The sequence below is a fragment of the Eublepharis macularius genome, chromosome 11 (genome assembly GCF_028583425.1).
Source record: "Eublepharis macularius isolate TG4126 chromosome 11, MPM_Emac_v1.0, whole genome shotgun sequence".
NCBI classification, from domain to species: Eukaryota; Metazoa; Chordata; class Lepidosauria; order Squamata; family Eublepharidae; genus Eublepharis; species Eublepharis macularius.
In genome coordinates, this window is record NC_072800.1 from 80,867,929 (window position 1) to 80,886,979 (window position 19,051).

The window sequence follows — 19,051 nt, forward strand, 5'->3', positions numbered from 1 at the left end:
CCAATGACAAGCCCAACAGAAATACCATTCCTCTCGCTGGAAAGATGCTGTAGAGGAGAGCCCTGCAGCATTTGAGGCTTATGTCTTATAGAGGGTGGAGCCAATTATGTATGAGACGCAATATAAACGTTTTTGCATTCAGAGCTGATGCCAGTAAAACATATTGTTTTGCATATGGCAAACTATGTTGAAACATTATTGCAATCTAGTTGCTCTTAAAAAATGTTTCAGGCTTTTGAGTGCAAACAGACATTGAAGAATTCAGATAAAGATGAAAGAGAATAAAGCTCAATGTCACATCTATTTCTATGTTTTGGTTTTACTTCTCACTTTTTCAGGGAATCAATTATTCGAACTGACCTGACAGACCTATCGGGAGGTGTAATTCTCTGTTTTGTCACTGAGACCCCAGGATCTGCGTATGGTTTGAGAAAGACGGCAGAGAAATTCAAGTTAGGATGTTAGGGGAGATTTTTTTTTTACAGTGTACCGAGTGGCTTTTGGGGAAGTCACTTGGCAATCAAGAGGAGGGAAAACAAATGAGAGCCCCTGCTTGTTAGTCTGCACGTAAAACCTTTCCTCGGAATTGTGAGTTGTTCTTGTTGGACCGACAGCAGGCTTGGCATACGCTAACAATCAAGCCATCTGTGTAACTGAATGAGTATTTCCCTTACCAAATGGATGACTACGTTGGACAGTTTTGACAAGTGTGTTGGGAAATGCAGGGAAAATGCCATTCTTGGCATTGCTTTATACTCACTTATATTCCCCCCCCCCCTTTTTGTCATAATTCAGTAGATATTGAGAACTGGGCAGTAAAATCTGCCAGGCTTGCTCTGGAATGCCTCTCTAGCCATCTTTCCTTTTTCATATTTATGTTTTGTTCTCATTCTCTGTGGAAAAGCTTACACATCTCTATCTCCAAATTGGACCTTTACTTACATACCAGTGGTATTTAACCTTCCCCCCAAACATGTTATTCCTTGTTGGATATTCTTTATTGGATAATGTTCCATGTTTTAAGTATGTGTCAACCTGGATTCAAAGAACCGTATGACTAGTTCCATTTGCCCAGGCTGCTGATTGAGCAAATCAAGTCCAAAGTTGTGCTGTGAAAAAAGGGGAGGAATTTATATGTGCTTTTTAATCACTACACCACACTGGCTCTCAGCTTTCTTTTCTTCCCTCTTCTGGCAGTCTCTCCCTGGGAAAAGTCTGGCCAAGTTGTAAAAGTTGTACTGTAGCAAGTTGCTCAGGTGAGTTGTGTGGTGGTAACTGCTGGGCCCAGCCAAGTTACACTAGTTGTGTAGAGGCAGCTGCTGGGCTCATGAAGTTGAGTGGTCTCAAGATGTAGCCACTGTGACTCCTGGGTGAGTTGTGCAAATTGCATGGTAGTAGTTGGCCCAGTGGTTTCTGCTGGTCCGGCCCCTTCCCCTCTGCCTTTTACTGACAGAAACCAAGGTTTGAAGGCTGGCAATATTGTTGTGACTTCCTAGCAAGTTCCACCCTGGCCATTAGAGGGCATTCTTTTCTTAAAGGTACTGGCGCTGCTTCTCTTATTTTGAGGGATTTTAAACCCCACAATGTATTTTTAAAAGATTTTTTTCTCCAAACCTGAGACTTTTCTCAAGTTAATAGAATGATCTGTTTTGTCTGTTCATGGTCCCAAACTCCAGTTTTAAATATCCATAGGTGGGGCCATGTTGAAAATGAGATATATTGATAGTTCATTTGAGCTATGTTGTGTGTCCATTTAAAAAAAATCTCTTCCCCTTTGATATCTATTTACCATAGATATATGCTTTGATATCTATTTACCATAGATATATGCTTTGATATCTATTTACCATAGAGATATGCCTAACCATGTAGCTATATAGAATCCAAAGTTGCTTTATGTGATACAAAAATAGAAGGTAGATCAGACTTTCTTGCAGAATATTTTAACAATAGGAAAAATATGGTAAGAAAATGTTTCTAATACCATGTTTACATGGAAACATGATAAAGAATGCAGTCCATGTCACTATTTCCCACCCCTTCTCTTTCTCATATGTATTATAAAACTTTGTACTCTGCTTTACATCTTTGTTTTTCTTATTTTAAGTGGTTTAAACCAAATACATTTTTTTAAAATCACAGAAGATAAAAGCTTCCACATATACTCTTGTTGGTTCAGTATAAATTATTTGCTAGTCTTCAGCCTTTCTACTGGAAATATGTTTTGACTGTTAGTGACAGAGGGAATGTATTAGAGGATAATGGAGTGGTGCTAAGGAGTGTTGTTTCTGTAATGAAACACTGAGCTACACAATAATAACCCCTGGGCAGAAAGGAAAATGTATTTTAAGAAAATGGATGGTGACTTCAGAGATTCTTATTGAGCATGCTAAAGAGTGATCTTATATATAGTGAGTGGTAAAGTTTCCACAATATCACAAAATCAATATGTGAATATTATTTTCCTTTCTGTTATGTGTTTTCCATCTCTTCTTACTTCTCCTTCTTCCTTAAAAAAATATTAATACCAGTCTTGTTGGTGTAATAGCAGCAGTTTAGTTAAAAGCAAGGCAACTGTCAGAATTCAATCTAATTCACCTTAGAAATATTTATGTATTCATAGACATTATTTGTAATCCACCTTTCTTGCTGAAACTCAAGGCAGATTACAAAATGTATAAGCAGTGCAACAAAACCTACAAAAGACATACAGTAAACACAACAAGACTTGATTGAAAAATTAGAAAACAAGGCAGTAAAAATGCAGAAATAAAGAAGTAAGAAACCACTGCAATAAAATTAAGGTAATACATACAATAAACAGAGGGGGGGGACTACATTCATATTCCCTTTATAAAAGTGCTGTCCCATTTTACTACAACCTTGCGCCTGAATAAAAGTACCCTTCTGAAATATTCCATTTTACACGTTCAGTGGAACAATGTACACAATATGATCACTATATCAGACAAAAAATCTAGCACAAAACAAAAGTGGTAGCAGGTGGAGATGGTTTCTTAGTTCTTTACTGGGAGGACTTGTACATTCACTTACCAATAGAAATTTTGGCAAAATCCCAAACACAAAACCTACAATTTTAATAGATCTTAATATTGTTGGATTTGGGGGGGGGGTTGCAAAAATCTTTTTCCTTCTGCTGACAAAAGACGTAAAAATATAACCCAATAAACAATTTTGTGAGCAATATTATTTTTAAAGGCTTGTGTGGATGTTAAAAGCAAGGCCACCATCAATTACAGGCATTGTTGGACAACTGCCAAGGCCGCATAGCCTTGAGGAGGGCTTACTGTTATGCAGCAGAGGTGATTACCACTTGTGTGCATATTCTCTCTCTCTCTCTCTCCCCCCCACTCTCTCTCTGGTGCAGGTATCCAGTTCCCCCAATGGGAGCTGGGGTCTACTCTCTCAGCCTCTTCCCCCTCCTTGCTTACCTGGCTGGCAGGGGGGAAAAGGTGCAGGGAATGGGCCTGGGAGCTCTGGAACGCACTCCTGCTCACTCCAAAGGACTTCCTTGTTGAGTTCCCAATGTGACGAGGAAGTGAAAGCCCCCATGCAGGGACGATTTGATAAAAATTACCCCCCACACAGGGCATTCACTCCCTTATCATGGCAGGAATGACATCATTCCTGGCGCGACAAGGAAGTCCTGCAGAGTCTGTGCATGCGTCACTGCAAGATAAGTTCCCGTCATGCACTTTTCCCCCACAACCCCCGCCCCGGTTTGGGCGACCCTAGGGTGGTGGCACTTGTGACATTGTGCCCCACTGGAAGGACTACTTATACTTCATTTATACCTTATCTTTCACCCCAATGGAGATCCAAAGTGGTTTTAATTGTTCTCATCTCCTCCATTTTATCCTCACAATGGTAGGTTGGGCTGAGTGTGTGTGACTAGCCCAAGGTCATCCAGCAAGCTTCCATGGCAAAATGGAGATTTCAACTGGGTCTCCCAGGTCCTAATCTGGCACTGGCTATTATATGGCTTGCCTTTCCTTCTTCCCTCCTGGTGGTAGGCAAACTTCTGGCAATTTGCCTTTCTTTAGTTGTTGTAGATTTTCCAGACTGTATGGCCGTGGTCTTGGCGTTGTAGTTCCTGATGTTTTGCCAGCAGCTGTGACTGGCATCTTCAGAGGTGTAGCACCAAAAGACAGAGATCTCTCAGTGTCAATTTGCCTTTCTGCCTGCTGATCACTGGTGACATCATCACACGGGATATGGGAGTGCATGCATGCTAATGCATACATGCAAAGAAGACCTCAGGATGAATGTGTGCTGCCCCACCTCACCATCCTACTGGTTGCTGGGTGGGGGGGCGGGGCTGGCTGGCAACCCTTGTCACCACCACAAAGGTGGTTGCTTCTTCTCTGCTGCTTCTGCAGGGGAGCAGGCAGCAGTAGCAGGTGAATGCTGCTATCTACTCAAGGTGGTAAGGATGGCTGCTACCAACCAGGGAGAGCAGGCAAGCAAGTAGCAGTTGCTGCTCCTAGCAGTAGGGGGTTGAGTGATAGGGGTTTGCACTTTGGGAATCCAATTCAGGTAAAATACCCAAATCGGACCCAATCCAGAAAGCTTCAGGATTTCCAAATCGGGGCCAACATGCTGGCCCCGATTTGGAAATCCCGAAGCAAAGCTTACTGAAGCATTCAGAATGCTTCGGGAAGCTTTGGGGGACCCAGGGGGTTAGGTTGAAAGGGCCCTTTTGCAAGCAGCAGGGCCCTTTAAACCTAACCAGTCCTTCCCACCCTTTCCTCCCCACCCCCACCCCCACCCCCACTTACCTGGCACCGGCAGTAGGGAAGGCTGGCCCTCTCTGCCGGCTGGCCATGGCGGCCGCAGCGGCTACCGGAGGGAAGGCCCTCTCTGCTGGCCAGCCGCACTAGCACAGCGCCAGCAGAAGGGAAGGCCTTCTCTGCCGGCCAGCCACACCAGCGCGGCACTGGCAGGAGGGAAGGCCCTCTCTGCTGGCCAGCCACACCGGCTGTGGTGCTGACAGGAGGGAAGGCCCTGTCTGCCAGCCAGCCGTGCCGGCTGTGGTGGCAGGGAAGGCCCTGGCTGGCTGCACAAGGTAAGTGGAGTGGGGGGTGGGGGATGGAGTTAAAGGGTGGGTGTGGGTGTTTAAGGGTGGGGGCAGCCTCCCTCCTCCCCCGTCACCTCAGTATGCTCCAAATCTTTACGGAGCATACCGAAGCAACCTGGAAACCTGATTGGGGATTTCTGGATCTTTTCCCCACTTCAGAATCTTTTCGGGTTGCACACCCCTATTGAGTGGGAAGCAGTGGCGATTAAGAACAGTAGTCACCATTTGCTTGCTACCTTCCTTTACTGTGCCAGAGTTTCACTTGGAAGCAGGTGTTCTGGACAGCATCTTGATGATAGCTCCCCCCAAACATGGAACTAGCTCTGGTTGAAATGAAAAAATGGTTGCATAGAAGCCAGCCGTTGTGTTATATGTTCACAAATGGGATCAGAGGGAATGAGGATTTTGTTTCCGCTTGATTCTAAATGTAACAGAAGAGTTTCTGAGGATTTGTTGCCCAGCACTGAAGGATGGTTCCTCAGCTGTGATTTTTTTTTTGTAGAGAGAGACATGAGTACATCTGCTTGTGTGTGTCTTTAATTTACACTTACTTGTATTCTGTAAGGGTGACTGGACACCATGGCTTTCAGTGTAGTGAAGCTGTAGTGCTGTAATCATTTCTTCTTGTCTTCCTGAGGGTGTTGGAAACCCTGTGGGTTTTAGCACCAAAATGCTCTGATAAGGTTTGCCACTGTTGTTTTTGCAAGTCATTTTAACATTCGCTTTTGATTTTTTGGACTGCAGAATTATTATAGTTATGAGCTTTATGGTGTACATATGAGAACAAGGAAAATGCCACTAACATATTGTATGACTTTCCTTACACCTTTGGGTACAAATACTATTACGGTGTTAACAAAAGAAGAAGAAGCCCACTCCAATTTCTGACACTTCTCATCTCCCACACATTTGAACCTCTGTCCTCAGAGTGAAGTATCTAATTAACACACAAACCTCTGAGCCATTTTGACAGCCTGCTTTCATGATGACTTGTGAAGAATCAGAATTCTACCCACCACCAACCCTTGAAATTCAAGGGTGGCTTTTGAACAAGCCAGGTACTCTCCCCTACAAAAGTACTCAAATTCCTTTTAAAAAACAAAACAAAACACAAGAACCTCACTGTATAATACAATCAGCACATGCATTAATTTAAAATGCCCTGGGGGACATTTGTGCATATACAACAGGGTGTTCCTTAAGTATTTTAGGGTAGGGGGCTGTATGAGATCTGGAAGGAAGCAAGAGTGTTGCTCTGCTAACCAGGGTCCAAATAAAACATCCTGTTATATAAATAGGCATACCCTCTGGCTACTATATAAGTTTGTTTTAAAGTGGTTTAAACGAAATGTTGAGATCAACACAGTGCATGCTAGTAAGCAAAATGCACTCAGTGCTGCCGATGTAATGTGTTTTGCTCATGAAAAGATATGTTGGTGGTATTGTGGGAGGTGTTTGTATAGCAATCATTTAAAAATAAGAGCTTGAATATACAAAGATGTAGCCTTGTTGTTTTGACCTCATGCCTTATGGATAATTTGCGTAATAAATAAGAAAATATTTTTCTTTATAGCTTTTATTCTCATTAGTTATAAAACATTGACACCATTTTTGCGATAGATAGATCCAATTTTCAGTGCCTTAAGTACTGAAACTGTGCCTTAAGTACTTCAAGATTTTATTTCCTGTTTCAAGATTTTCAAGATTTTATTTCCTGAAGATCACTTTATGCTAATTTTGTGAAGCATTCTATCATTCAAGTTGAAAAATGTCTGAAAAATATAACTTTCAGGATGCATTTATATATATCCCCGCTTGTCAAACATATAGAGGTGAGCGCCAGTTATTTTTTCATTTAGAAAAAAAAAATAAAAAGGGAGTCTTGCAGCACCATGAAGATGAACAGATTTATTGTGGCATCTATTCCATTATAAATCTGTTTCTCTTAAGATGCCTCAAGAAGACTCCTTTTTTGTTTTTGTTACAACAGAGCGATGCAGCTACCGCTCTGGAATCTCATTAGGTGACTGTCAGCATTCTCTGGCATTATCTCTGAGTTTACGGACATTCACCAAAATTGTCTGTTTTTGGTTACTCGTGCAAGTTTTGTTCTGCAGCTAAATCTGTTTCTTAAGCAGTAATAGAAAAATGTTTCTTATGTTTGATTACAATCTCATTTTCCAGTTAAAATGTTAACTCAAGAAAATGTGATGTAGAGGAGGGTTAACAGGATTGAAAGTAAGTGCTTGAGCACGACATGCACAGAGACAAACGAATTCCCTTCTTTGAATCATCCCCTTCTGGATGGTAAAGTTAGCTCTGTTATTTACTCTTGAATTTCTAATGTTTTTGTATCCTTTCACTAGGCAAGAATTCATTGCAGAAACTAATGAATTCGAAAAAAAAATGTTTTCCCATGTCCATTTGTGTCCGAGTCCTGCAATTTGACTTTCGTTGTTTTGTTTCCAACCTCATCTTGCTGTCTTCCTCCCCTAGCCTGTTCTTCCTTTTCTTTTCTTTTTTTTAAAAAAAACTGTATTACATTTTTTATTGAGGACCAAGATGAACTGGTCCCTGCATCATTGGGCCCATTACACTTCCTAACAATTCCATTTACACCTTATTGTTTGTCTTATTGCTGGAAAATTCAGGTGATTCATCATGCCTGAGGAAGCACCTGATCCCATTTCCCTCGATATCACAATTGCTATGTGACAGGAATACAGTAAGCGCTAGTTTTCAAACTACCTAACAGGCCAAGGTGATAACTCTTTTGGGACTTTTAGCCTCTCAAGTATTGATGAGTTCCGTTTTTGTAATGCTGTGTTTTCTTACTTCCTTTCAACAGCCCTCTGAGCGAGGAAAAGGGTTTGGAGTTAATAAAGGAAGTTGCGGACCTTCTGAAGCTGCAGATGATGGCCTTTGCTGATGTCAAGTATGTACACAGAGACTGGGGCCTTTGTTAATGTCTGGTTTCCTTCTAGGACTAGAAGCTGTCCTGAACACGAGAGACAATACGCTCATCATGCAATTGTGTTGAACTGAACTGGTTTTTATTGTATATGGTACAGAGAAAGAATTTTTTCTCCTTACCAGCATGGTGTAGTGGTTACAGTGTCAGATTAGAATCTGGAAGATCCCCATCTGCCATGAAAGCTTGCTGGGCGACCTTGGGCCAGTCATATCCTCTCAACCTAACCTAACTCACAGGGTTGTTGTGGGGATAAAATGGAGGAAAGATAAACTATGAAGGATGCTTTGGCTCTTCATTGCAGGGAAAGTAAATGAAGTAAATAAATACATTTTTCATAATGGAGGGAAGGTACCCATTTGAATTCAGGTTCACTTAGTGAAGTTGATTGGAAGCAGTCTCTGGTCAAGGAAGTGTATCTTCATACTACATACTGTGAAAGTGACAATGACAAGAGGATAGTGTACAAGTTATAATTGGGCAAGAGTACGTGTGCATAGGGGAGGAGCAGAATCAGAACTGCTGACCCTGCCCCCTCGTCTCCACACATTTGATATAACTTGTGAGCAAGAAGCTACACACATAGAAGTGAATATGTATGTGTGATTTAGAATGTACATTGACCAAGGATTTCTGATGATGCAGACAAACTTTAAGTAAGTATACTTTTACTCATAGAGTTTATGAGTTATATAGTTAGGGTTGCTGGGCAAAACCTGGCAACCAGGAGGAGGTTTGGGAGGGCGGGCATTTGTGTGTGACATCAGTGATGTCACTACATCACTTTTGGGTACAACCTGAAAGTGTCAATGGGTAGGTCTTGGAATCACTGAAACTCTATGGTAGAGTTTCTGGCGATTCCTAGTACCGGCACAGGGGGCCAGCAATGTTTTTTTCTTTATTTTTTCTCCCACTGCCACTTGGAGCAGTGGTGGAAAGAATCACCAGGAGATTGCCAGCCATAAGCAGGCAGATGGTAAGTCTAATGATAGTGGGATAGCTACCCATGTCTGCACCTCTTCTTTTAATGACAGGAGTACGTCTAGGAAGCAGGATGGTAACCAAAGGGTTAACATAAAGCAGGGCTCTCTTCCTATATATACTGGAGACCAGTGGGGGGTCCTATTCTCGCTACTGGGAAATTCCAGCAGGAGTGGGGAAGGGAGGGGAAGGAGAACCCTAGGCTTGCTGGCATCCTGTGACTCCACTAACACAGTGGGAAATTAACCAAACCAAAGACTTTACGAGACATGACACTCAGTGATCATAAAGAGGCTTTACTACTGTCAGACAGATGAGAGCAATAAAAACACATGCTAGACAACACACTACAAACGTTACAGAACAACACACTTAATGAACTAGCCTTCCCAAGTCCCATACCATAAGCTACAACAGGGTGAGATTTTCTTACTACAAGCTCATAAATGAAAAGCAGAATGGAAATCAGAGTGCAAACTATAAAGAATACATTGAAAAACACATAGACGAATACTGGTACATTCCCTTGTACAAACATGAGGATAGATATAGACCTACCATACACCCATGATTCCAGAATGTGGAAGGGGGGGTGATGTGTGTGTTCCCTGGGTGTGCTAATGTATAAGTGACAGTGTCATAAGGACAACCATATAACCTGTCCTGAAGAGAAATGCAGCTGAGATTCTTACATGCCCAGGGTAATGCCAATCGCTACTTTGGGGTCAGGAAGCAATTTTCTCCAGGCTAGTTTGGTCAGGAATCCTGGAGGGTATTTTTGCCATATTCTGGTCATGGAGCAGGGGTCACTGGGGGAGTGAGGGGGAGGTAGATGTGAATTTCCTGTTCAGGAAATTCATTGTTCAGGGGGTTGAACTAGATGACCCTGGAGGCACCTTCTAACTCTACGAGTCTATGGGATACCCTCCGCTGGAACTTCAATGGGACAGATTACATTTTTTTATAGAAAGCAAGGAGATCCCAGGGAAGAGTAAAAAGTAATGGGACACGATAGATCCAGCAGTCAAGATAACTGCCACTACGGTTAGGTGGAATAAATCCCACAAAGAAAGGAAGGGAAAAGGGGGGAAGTAGACCAGACTGACTCAACAGATGGTGAATACCCCCCCCCCCATTTTTTTGGAGGGGGTTTAACTATATACTAATATATATAGTACTATATACTAGTATTGTGCCCACCAAATATTTTTAGAAAGTGTGTGAGGCCAAGTGAGTCTTCTTGAGTTTTTAAAAATGTTTATGGTATAATGCTGATGCTGGCTTTATGTGAAATACATTACCTGTGCAAATAGCCAAGGGAGCCAACTGTGGCCCTTCCTGGGCAGGAAAGATCTTGCCACTGTGGTGCGTGACCTGGTAACATCTAGATTAGATAACTGCAGCGTACTGTATATGAGGCTGCTCTTGAAGATTGACTGGAAACTGCATTTGGGACAGAATACAGCTAGAGCATTATGGCGAACCGTATCACTCCAGTCTTGTTCCATTTACATTGGCTCCCAATTTGCTTCTTGGCCCAATTCAAGGAGCTGTTATTGATCTTTAAAGCCCTATATATCTTGGGACTAGCATACCTTAATGTCTGCCTTCTTCCATACAAACTTACCTATCCACTCTTGTCATCTTTGGAAGCTTTGTTTCAGTTGCCTTTGCCATCTGAGATGGGTGACAAACTGACCTTCTCAGTAATGGCACCAAAACTTTGGAACTCCCTCCGTAGGGATATTTGACTGTGCCTATGTCATTGTCTTCTGCTAGCAGATGAAGACTTTTTTGTTTCATTTGGCATAACCCCAGTAAACTTTTACTGACCTCCCTGGTTTTCATGTTTATTTATATGTCTGTATGTTTTAATTGTCTTTATATATGTTTTTAAAAAGTTATTTTAATGTTTTCATATTTGTTGTTACTGGCTTGGAAACCCTAGTTTGAAAAGGTGACATACAAATGTTTTTAAAATAAATAAATAAGTACATATTCTAAAAACACAGTGGGATGAAACATAATATGGCTGTATGGCTAAAACTTTTAATGAATCTAACTGGAACTTTTATTAAAGTCATCCGATCTTCCTAATTTGAATGCATTTTTATAATTCACTACATCACTACATCCAATTTTGGTCTCTCTTTAACATTCATTCTATCAAAATCTGACCAGAATTTCACTCTTGCAGTACGCATGTGCAAGGAGCTCTCCCAGGACCAACTGTCATTGTTACAAGTAGACATGGGCGAGAACCAAAAAAATTTAATGAACCAGCCGTTCACGGTTCGGTGCCGACGACGATCCCGAGATCGCGAACCGTAACGAACATTTTCCGTTGCCAAACCGGTTCGTGGTTCGTGGGGTGCGGAACGGCCCCCATGGCACTTACAGAGCCCATATTCCCGGGGAGTCTTTTGCAGGTTCTCCTACATCCATCACCCAAGTTTGGACCAGATTGCAAAAGGGATCTTGGAGTTATACTCTCCCCAATCCAAGGCCCCCCAGGAAACTCCCACAAAAATCCAAGCTCAGTTATACTCTCAGTCTCTCTCCCCAAAGGCTAGCAAGTGGCAAGCAAGAGCTCTGTCCCACTCCACTGCTCACTGAAAGTGAAACCCAGCCTGGGAGACCATAGCTATTTATAAGCACAGGTCCCATTGAACAATGCAGGAAGTCTGTGTTTGGCCATCAGAGCTGCCTATCAGGGTTTGCAGGGATGAGATTGGAGTGCCCGTGGCTGCAGGACACCTCCTTCCCTCTCCCTCCCCTGGGTGTCTTCTCCCAACTTGTAACCACTTTGCAGCTCCGTGGTTGGAAGGAAGACCTGCCGATCAACTAAGCTGGGCTTCCATTCGGGTTTCCAGGGTGACAGAAGGAGCGCAGACAGAGTTCAGGCATTCCCCCGGCTCCATTGCCAGAGGAATTGATTGCTGGCACCTGAGTGTCTGGCTTCCCGAACCATGACCGAATGCACTGAACCAGCCTTCTTCCGAACGCTGGTTTGTTGGCCGTGGCCGATCACGAACCACCGGATCGTGATTGTGCAATCGCCATTTTCATGGGTTTTTGAAGTTCATCATTCAGTTTGTGCCCATCTCTAGTTACAAGTAATAGTGCAGGTTAAAAACGGCTGGTCTCGTGATAGAAGGGCTCATGTAAAAGGGAAAGCCAGAAAAGGAAATATTTTTTCCTTTCCTTTTTCATTAGAAAAAGTTTCATTAGATGCCTCCAAAATGAAAACAGATACCGCCAAATGAAAGTTTCTGGGTTTGCTCAATAAGTATACTTACTGTTTGTATGCAAGAAAATATTTTAAACAATATGTCAATTTAAAAAGGCATTCTGTTAAACAACACTTCTCCTTGAAATGTTGAAGAGCAACTGTCACAGTTATGCATAGCCTCAGTCCCTGACATTATGTGGTTGGCTCTACCTCCTGTAGCAGCCATTTTGTGGTTGCGCCTACCAGCCTGTATCAGAATTTCCAAAGTTGCCTGCAGGCTCAAAACAGTTGGGGACCCTTGTGTTAGACTGTGTGGCCATTCAGCCTGCTCCAGCAAGGCATATCTTATATTCAAGTATATAATGACACCAGCAGGGAATATAGCTTTTTCTCCTAGCTGACTGTGGAGAAATAGGCAGGGTTGCCAACAGACCTAGAGAAAAATGCCCTGTTCCTTTAATAGAGATTAATGTGTGGAAATGGGCAGACTTGAAGCTTTTCATGGCATGGGCACAAATAAGATCACCTAGTAAATTATACTTCATTAAGCCTTTATTAAGGGGATGTGACATTTTTTTCTCCAAGCCGTTGGCAACCCTAGAAATAGGCTGTATACTATACACTGGAGATTTGTTAAAGAAAAAGATTGGGAGACACAGCGTAGTTAAGAATATGAGAAGCAACAATTTAGGACAGCAAAGAAAACAACAGCTTAGATTTGAGGCAATAGGCAGCAAATTGAGAAACAGCAAGAAAAAAACAGCTGAGACTGGGGTGAGAGGAAGCAAATAGAAACTGGTACAGAACAATAAAGTAGTTGATAATCAACAGAAAGTTCAAACTGAAGACTATTGTGCTATAGTATGTGTTTCTGTTGTTCCCTCTCAACAATCTATCTATCTATCTATCTATCTATCTATCTATCTATCTATCTATCTATCTATCTATCTATCTATCTATCTATCTATCTATCTATCTATCTATCTATCTATCTATCTATCTATCTATCTATCTATCTATCTATCTATCTATCTATCTATCTATCTATCTATCTATCTATCTATCTATCATTTAGTACTGCTCCTACGGCTATTGCCATAAGCAGAAATTAAAATGGGAAGAACGTTACTTGGTGTCATGTCTCTGATGTTTAATTATTGCCCCTATATATTTTGCCACAGAAAAGGAACAGAATCATCTTTCTAGCTTGCTTTCTTGCTTTTTCCTTCTTGCTTCCTTCCTTCCTAATTGATTGTGGTGATAAACTGGGGCAGTATGTTGGTGAGCAGCTTATATTTTCTTTCTTTTTCAAACATGCCATCTAACTGATGGCTTGGATTCTTAGACAATGCCTCTAGCATGCTATTGCCCTCAAAGGTTATTTTGAGGTTTTTCCTTGCGTGTGTTTCATTTGTCCTGTGGAATGGATAATGTAGATATTTGGGGAATAAATAATCAGATAATTAAGATGGTGGAAACAAGTGTCCAGCATCTTAGGTGACAGTTCTGGAGATTTTTTTTTAAAAAAATGGAAGTACTAGTTATGCTTAATTTGTTTTGTTAATGGTTATGTAGCTGTGAAACAAATTCCATTATTTTGTATTACATCATTAGGGACCATTAAAAGAATATTAACATGCTGATGTAATTATGCGAGCAGACATAAAGCAACAATCAGTTTGATTTTATAATCCAATTATGGGTGTCTGTGGCCTCTGGTGATTGATTGCTAGGCCAGTACAATATGGAATGAAGGTAGGTGGCAAGATCAGGAAATATTTTATTAGTTCATATGCAGCGGTTCTCACTGCAAGTTGCATTATAACTATCCCCTTCTCAGTATTTCTTGACTCCAGCCATCATACAATGAACTGATAAATATGTATAATTATATATAAATATATGTAAAACATTGAATGGTGCAATATGTAGGACTGCAAAATCATTTTGTGTTCTCTTTTGTTAGAGCTGGGCTTCTAGATCTTACTATGATAGGATTTATGATAGGATTTTGTTTCGGCTGCATTTTGTATCCTAAAATACAATGGTAAAGTCAATTGAATTTGATGAAAAGCCATTAAAGAACAAAGAGTTGTGCAGATATTCAAAGCAAACTCTATCTTTGCCACCTGAAAATTCACAATAGGCTCATCAAACTCTGTTAATACTGATTTGGAATAGGTGTTGGACAATTATTCTTCCCAAGCACTGCTATTACTTGTCTCACGTACAGTCAATGACTGGATGAACCTACTTTGAACTTTGTGTAATAAAAGTCTTCTGACATTGTTTGATATGGTCCCAAGGTATAGTTGCTGCAACTTTACTTAAGCTAACAAATCTGTGTCTGGTCATTGTCTGAGAACCTGTGTATGCCACCTTGGGTCTCCCATGTAATAAATGTCATAAATAGTACTAGCACAGTGGCAACATGGGGTGTTGGGATTAAGACTGAGTGGATCTGTTCTGCGAATGTGTACAGCCTGAAATAGTTGTATGATTTTATTGTTTGGCATTGATCTTGAAACTCAACCCTAAATCTTAGATTGTGGGATGAAATGATACTGGAATAATTGACAACATATTAAATTATCTAAGGGGTAGCAAAAGCATTATGACAAAAGTGTTCATATTGATGGAATATATGTAGTGAGGTGTTCAGAGAGTTCACCTTCCCACTAAAGACTCTTTTGGCTTTAATGACCTCATCGATATTGCTGATGATTGCATGTATGTTTTTGATGGCATGAGAAAATTTATGGGAAAAGCAGTTTATGTCATCTTGCCTTTCTGGCTACGTATTTTATTATTGCACTAAGCTCAGAAAGGATTTCCCCATGTTCTTCTTGTATGCTTGTGTTTAGTTTGTATTAGCTGATAAAATAATCAATATGCATTCATAGTCCTATAAACAATTCCTCAGCCTAACAGTACTCCTTAGGAATCTTCGCAGAAGAGTAATGAATATGCATGTGCTTGGCTGCTTCAGCATATGGTCATCTTAACAGAGGTGGGCACAGACTGGAAAATGGACCAAAATTTGAACTGGCCCGGTTCGGTGTTCGCGAACCGGCAGGTCGTGGGATGCACATTTTCCACAGACCCAATAACTTTTGAGTCGGTCCTTTGGTCCGTGAATCCAGACATCCCAGCGCCTTCCCTGGGACTTCCCCACCTGCCAGCTGAAGCAAGGTGTGGGGTTTAAAGCACCCATTTCTGTGCCCCTTGCTCGCAAGGGGCACAGAACCAGGTGCTCCCCCATGGGGCTGGCTTCAGCTGACAGGTGGGGACTTCCTTGCCTGACAGCTGAAGCAAGGCACAGGGTTTAAAGCACTTGTTTCTACGCCCCTCACTCACTCACAGCACGGAAATGGACGCTCCCCTGCGGGGCTGACTTCAGCTAAGGCCCTGGAGGTGACAGACCACGGACCAACGAACCGCTCCATGAACCAAGGCGGATCTGTGAAAAGTTCGTGGTCCATGGTCCATAAAATGTGATGGCCCATGGCCCAACAGCCTGTGGGGTTTTTCCCAGCCCACCTCTACATCTCAATAATAGGAGGAATTACCATCATCATCCTTAGCATTTGTGCAACACTTAACCACCTTACATAATTCTCTCATAAACCTTTATAACAGTTTATACAGAGGCCATGATGATTGTCCTGATATTATAGATAGGGGGTTGAGGCTAGGAAGTAGCAGCTTACCTAAGATCACCTAATGTGTTCATGTCACTCCCTACCTCCAGCCATGTTCAGAACACCTTTCCTTCACAATAATTTAACAGCATCCTGTTCCTGACACTTAACATCAAGGAGCCTGGTTTTCAGAATATATGACAGGCTCTGTCCCAACATCTCTCCTTTCATTTGGAGCAGTAAAGGGTTCCAGCCTGAAGTGCTACAATTGCTCATGGTGCAATCCAGTGCAGAGTTACACTCTTCAAACTCCATTGACTTCAATGGACTTAGAAGGGTGTAAATCTGGTTAGGACTGCACTGTCAGGGGCTGTTTCCTCTTGGGACATTTGCTTTGCTTTAGCTTCTTTTCAGCAGCACCCTTTTTGGGAATATACACATGATGTCATATTCTAGTCATCCTATTTCTGTATTTTTACCATTTTTCTGGGATCTTTCCATAACGTGATATAATAGTATCTTTTGGGAAATATGACAGCCAAGTATCTTTGGATGGGATGTTATGTGGATGGGAAGGTGTCTATTTTTTCAGGTCCTGCCCTCAATGATGCCATTCTCCATACCTCAGTCCCAGCAGTTGCCATTTCCCCTCTCCATTGGAAGGGTTTTTGGGGGGGGGAGGGGGACCTTTTAAAATTGGTAATAGCTATATCAAAAGCAGATTCTTGCCTATATCTAATCCTGCTTCATGTTGTACTGCTGTGAACAGTACAAATGACAAAATGAACATAAAACTTGTGTACAATATTCTTATTTTAAGTACTTCTTTGGAAGTCCCATTTAAATCACTGGGGGTTGCATTTAATGAAATGCCTTTAGGATATGTGGGGAAATGTTATATATAGATAATTGACTCAGCCTGTTGGACTACACAGAGATATGCATCTAACTGTATAATTCCTTTCTTATGCCTGATCTTCTGTGAAAGAGTCATATGTTCTTGAACTGGCAAATCAGTAACAGTAACAATAACCAGAGTTACTCCAGTTTAAGCCCATCAAAGTCAGTGGGCTTAGACGGGAATAACTCTATTTAGGATTGCACTAAGTGGCTTGAATGGAAGCATAAAGCCTTTGGTGGTGGTGTTCTTTGTTTTCCCTTGTTATGTTGCCATCACCTGAAAAACCCAATCAGCCATTTAATCAGACCCACTTATCTGGCACCTAAACACTGCTGCAGTGCTTGGTGTTTCCACTTCATCATGCTAAGAGGTTATGACATGAGGCAAGTGTAGGTTGTAAAGGTGAACATCTAAGGAAATTATCAGTAGCTTGAGTGCAGAATGGTAAGAAACCTGTTTATTTAAGCCAGCATGCAAATTTGGAAGATCAGAGGTGGGAGTGTTTCCTGCTGCATCTTGTTCATTTTAGGTATGGTGAAGTTAATTTTGTTTTGGGTTGCAGCCTATTGCAAGGGTTCAGGGAGTGCAGCGGCGCGGCAAGAACCACCCCAGACACCGTACAGATGGGGAAAAATTGGCCAAACTTTATTGACAGGAAATAAAACTGGTCTCTGCATATAAGAGCAGGTTGGATGTGTTGTTTTCACAAATAGGGATGCTGATTGGGGAAAGTTATCTCTCCTGCCTTCAAATTCAGCACCTGGCTGTCATGGATTACAAACAAAACTTGAAATGAGAGAAACCAAGATTATCTCAGCCTCTTCAGGTTTGACAGAATTGCCACCAGCTTCTTATTAAAACAGGAAAAAGCCAGACTTGTAGCAGGATTGTTCTAAGCGGAAACTCTAAGAGAACAACCCAGTCCCTCACTGTATCCTTTTCTCCTCCTCGTGTGCATGTTGATCCCATGACAAGTTCCCTTAGCATTTACCTTTCTTCCCCGCTGACACCCATTCCACGTGAACACTGATTCAACAATAATGTAACAAGCCCCCCTCCCCCATTATGGTAAATGTATGGTGCTTAAGTGGCTCAAGTGCCATTGCTTTAGAGTTCTAGAGATAATAAAATATTTATCAAAGCCCATTCTTTCATGTTTTGTTCTTTAAGTTTTGTTTGTTAGGAACCTAATTTTCATGACAGCAATGTTGACAAATTTTGCACTTTCAGTGTGATGAAAATGTCAAGTTTTATAACTTGTCAGAGATTAATAGAAAAATCATTTGAAAACCCTGCAAATTATTTATGTGGCTTGAGTGATCATCAAAGACATTACATTCAGAGAAGAATAAAAATTAGACCAGAACTTCAATTTATAAACTGGTATTCATTAATATTTTACTTTATTGAAATTGCAGGTGTTCTTGACCTGAGCCAATATGTTATAATAGCACTCATATCTTGATTAATTTTAATATACTTTTATACACTGCAAACTCACATGAGAACATTCAACAGATATGTTATATGTAACTGGAAATATATTGTATTAGATACATATGTATTCTGAGTTACCTGTCCTTGAAGAAAATATTCCCGACATAATTTTGTTTCAGGTATGATGCTTGAACAGGTCTTCAATTTTCTTAGCTTCCAGTTTCTGACAGAGTTTATTTGAATACAGAGACCTTTGTGGATTCTTTGATACTGCTTTGAAGAAGTTTAAATCGGGAGTGTGCGCTTTAAAAAATGGTATTTTTCTGATTTGGGTATCTGGATTCTGGAATACCATGTGTATTTGGTATTCCCGATATTTGGGTCCAAAAATACTGGTATAGTAGTCGAATTTGGGTTTTATTCAGAATTCCAAATATATTCTGCTCCATTATTCCTTATGAGGAATATTTCCAAGGGGCTGGGGGTTGCATTTTTCAAGCAAAGTACACCAAAATTGCAGGGAGCCTAGTCCTCCCTGAAATGGGGGGAAAATATCCAGCGCTTTCTCCAGGTAAAAAGAGTCTTGCTCAAACATACAAGAGCAAGCATGATGTCTCTCAATGCAAACAAGACCAACAAAGTCCAACAGAACCAATGTCAAACCAGAGAATGCCAGCAGAACCAAACTGAATCAAGGGCACTGTTGCAAGCCCAACAGAACCAGTGTCTCTCACAGAAGCCAGGCCCAATGCAAGCCCAACAGAACCAACATCAAACCAAAGAATCCGAG

At 41.4% G+C, this 19,051-nt stretch overlaps 1 protein-coding gene across 1 annotated transcript in view; it reads left to right on the forward strand.

Moving 5' to 3' along the window:
* The window catches only part of PTPRN2 (protein tyrosine phosphatase receptor type N2), an 816,843-nt gene that overhangs the window by 341,980 nt on the left and 455,812 nt on the right, over positions 1-19,051 (forward strand). Inside the window, exon 10 of the mRNA XM_054990963.1 lies at positions 7,947-8,033. Coding sequence (XP_054846938.1) covers positions 7,947-8,033 — 87 coding nt within the window. The remainder of the gene's footprint in view (positions 1-7,946; positions 8,034-19,051) is intronic.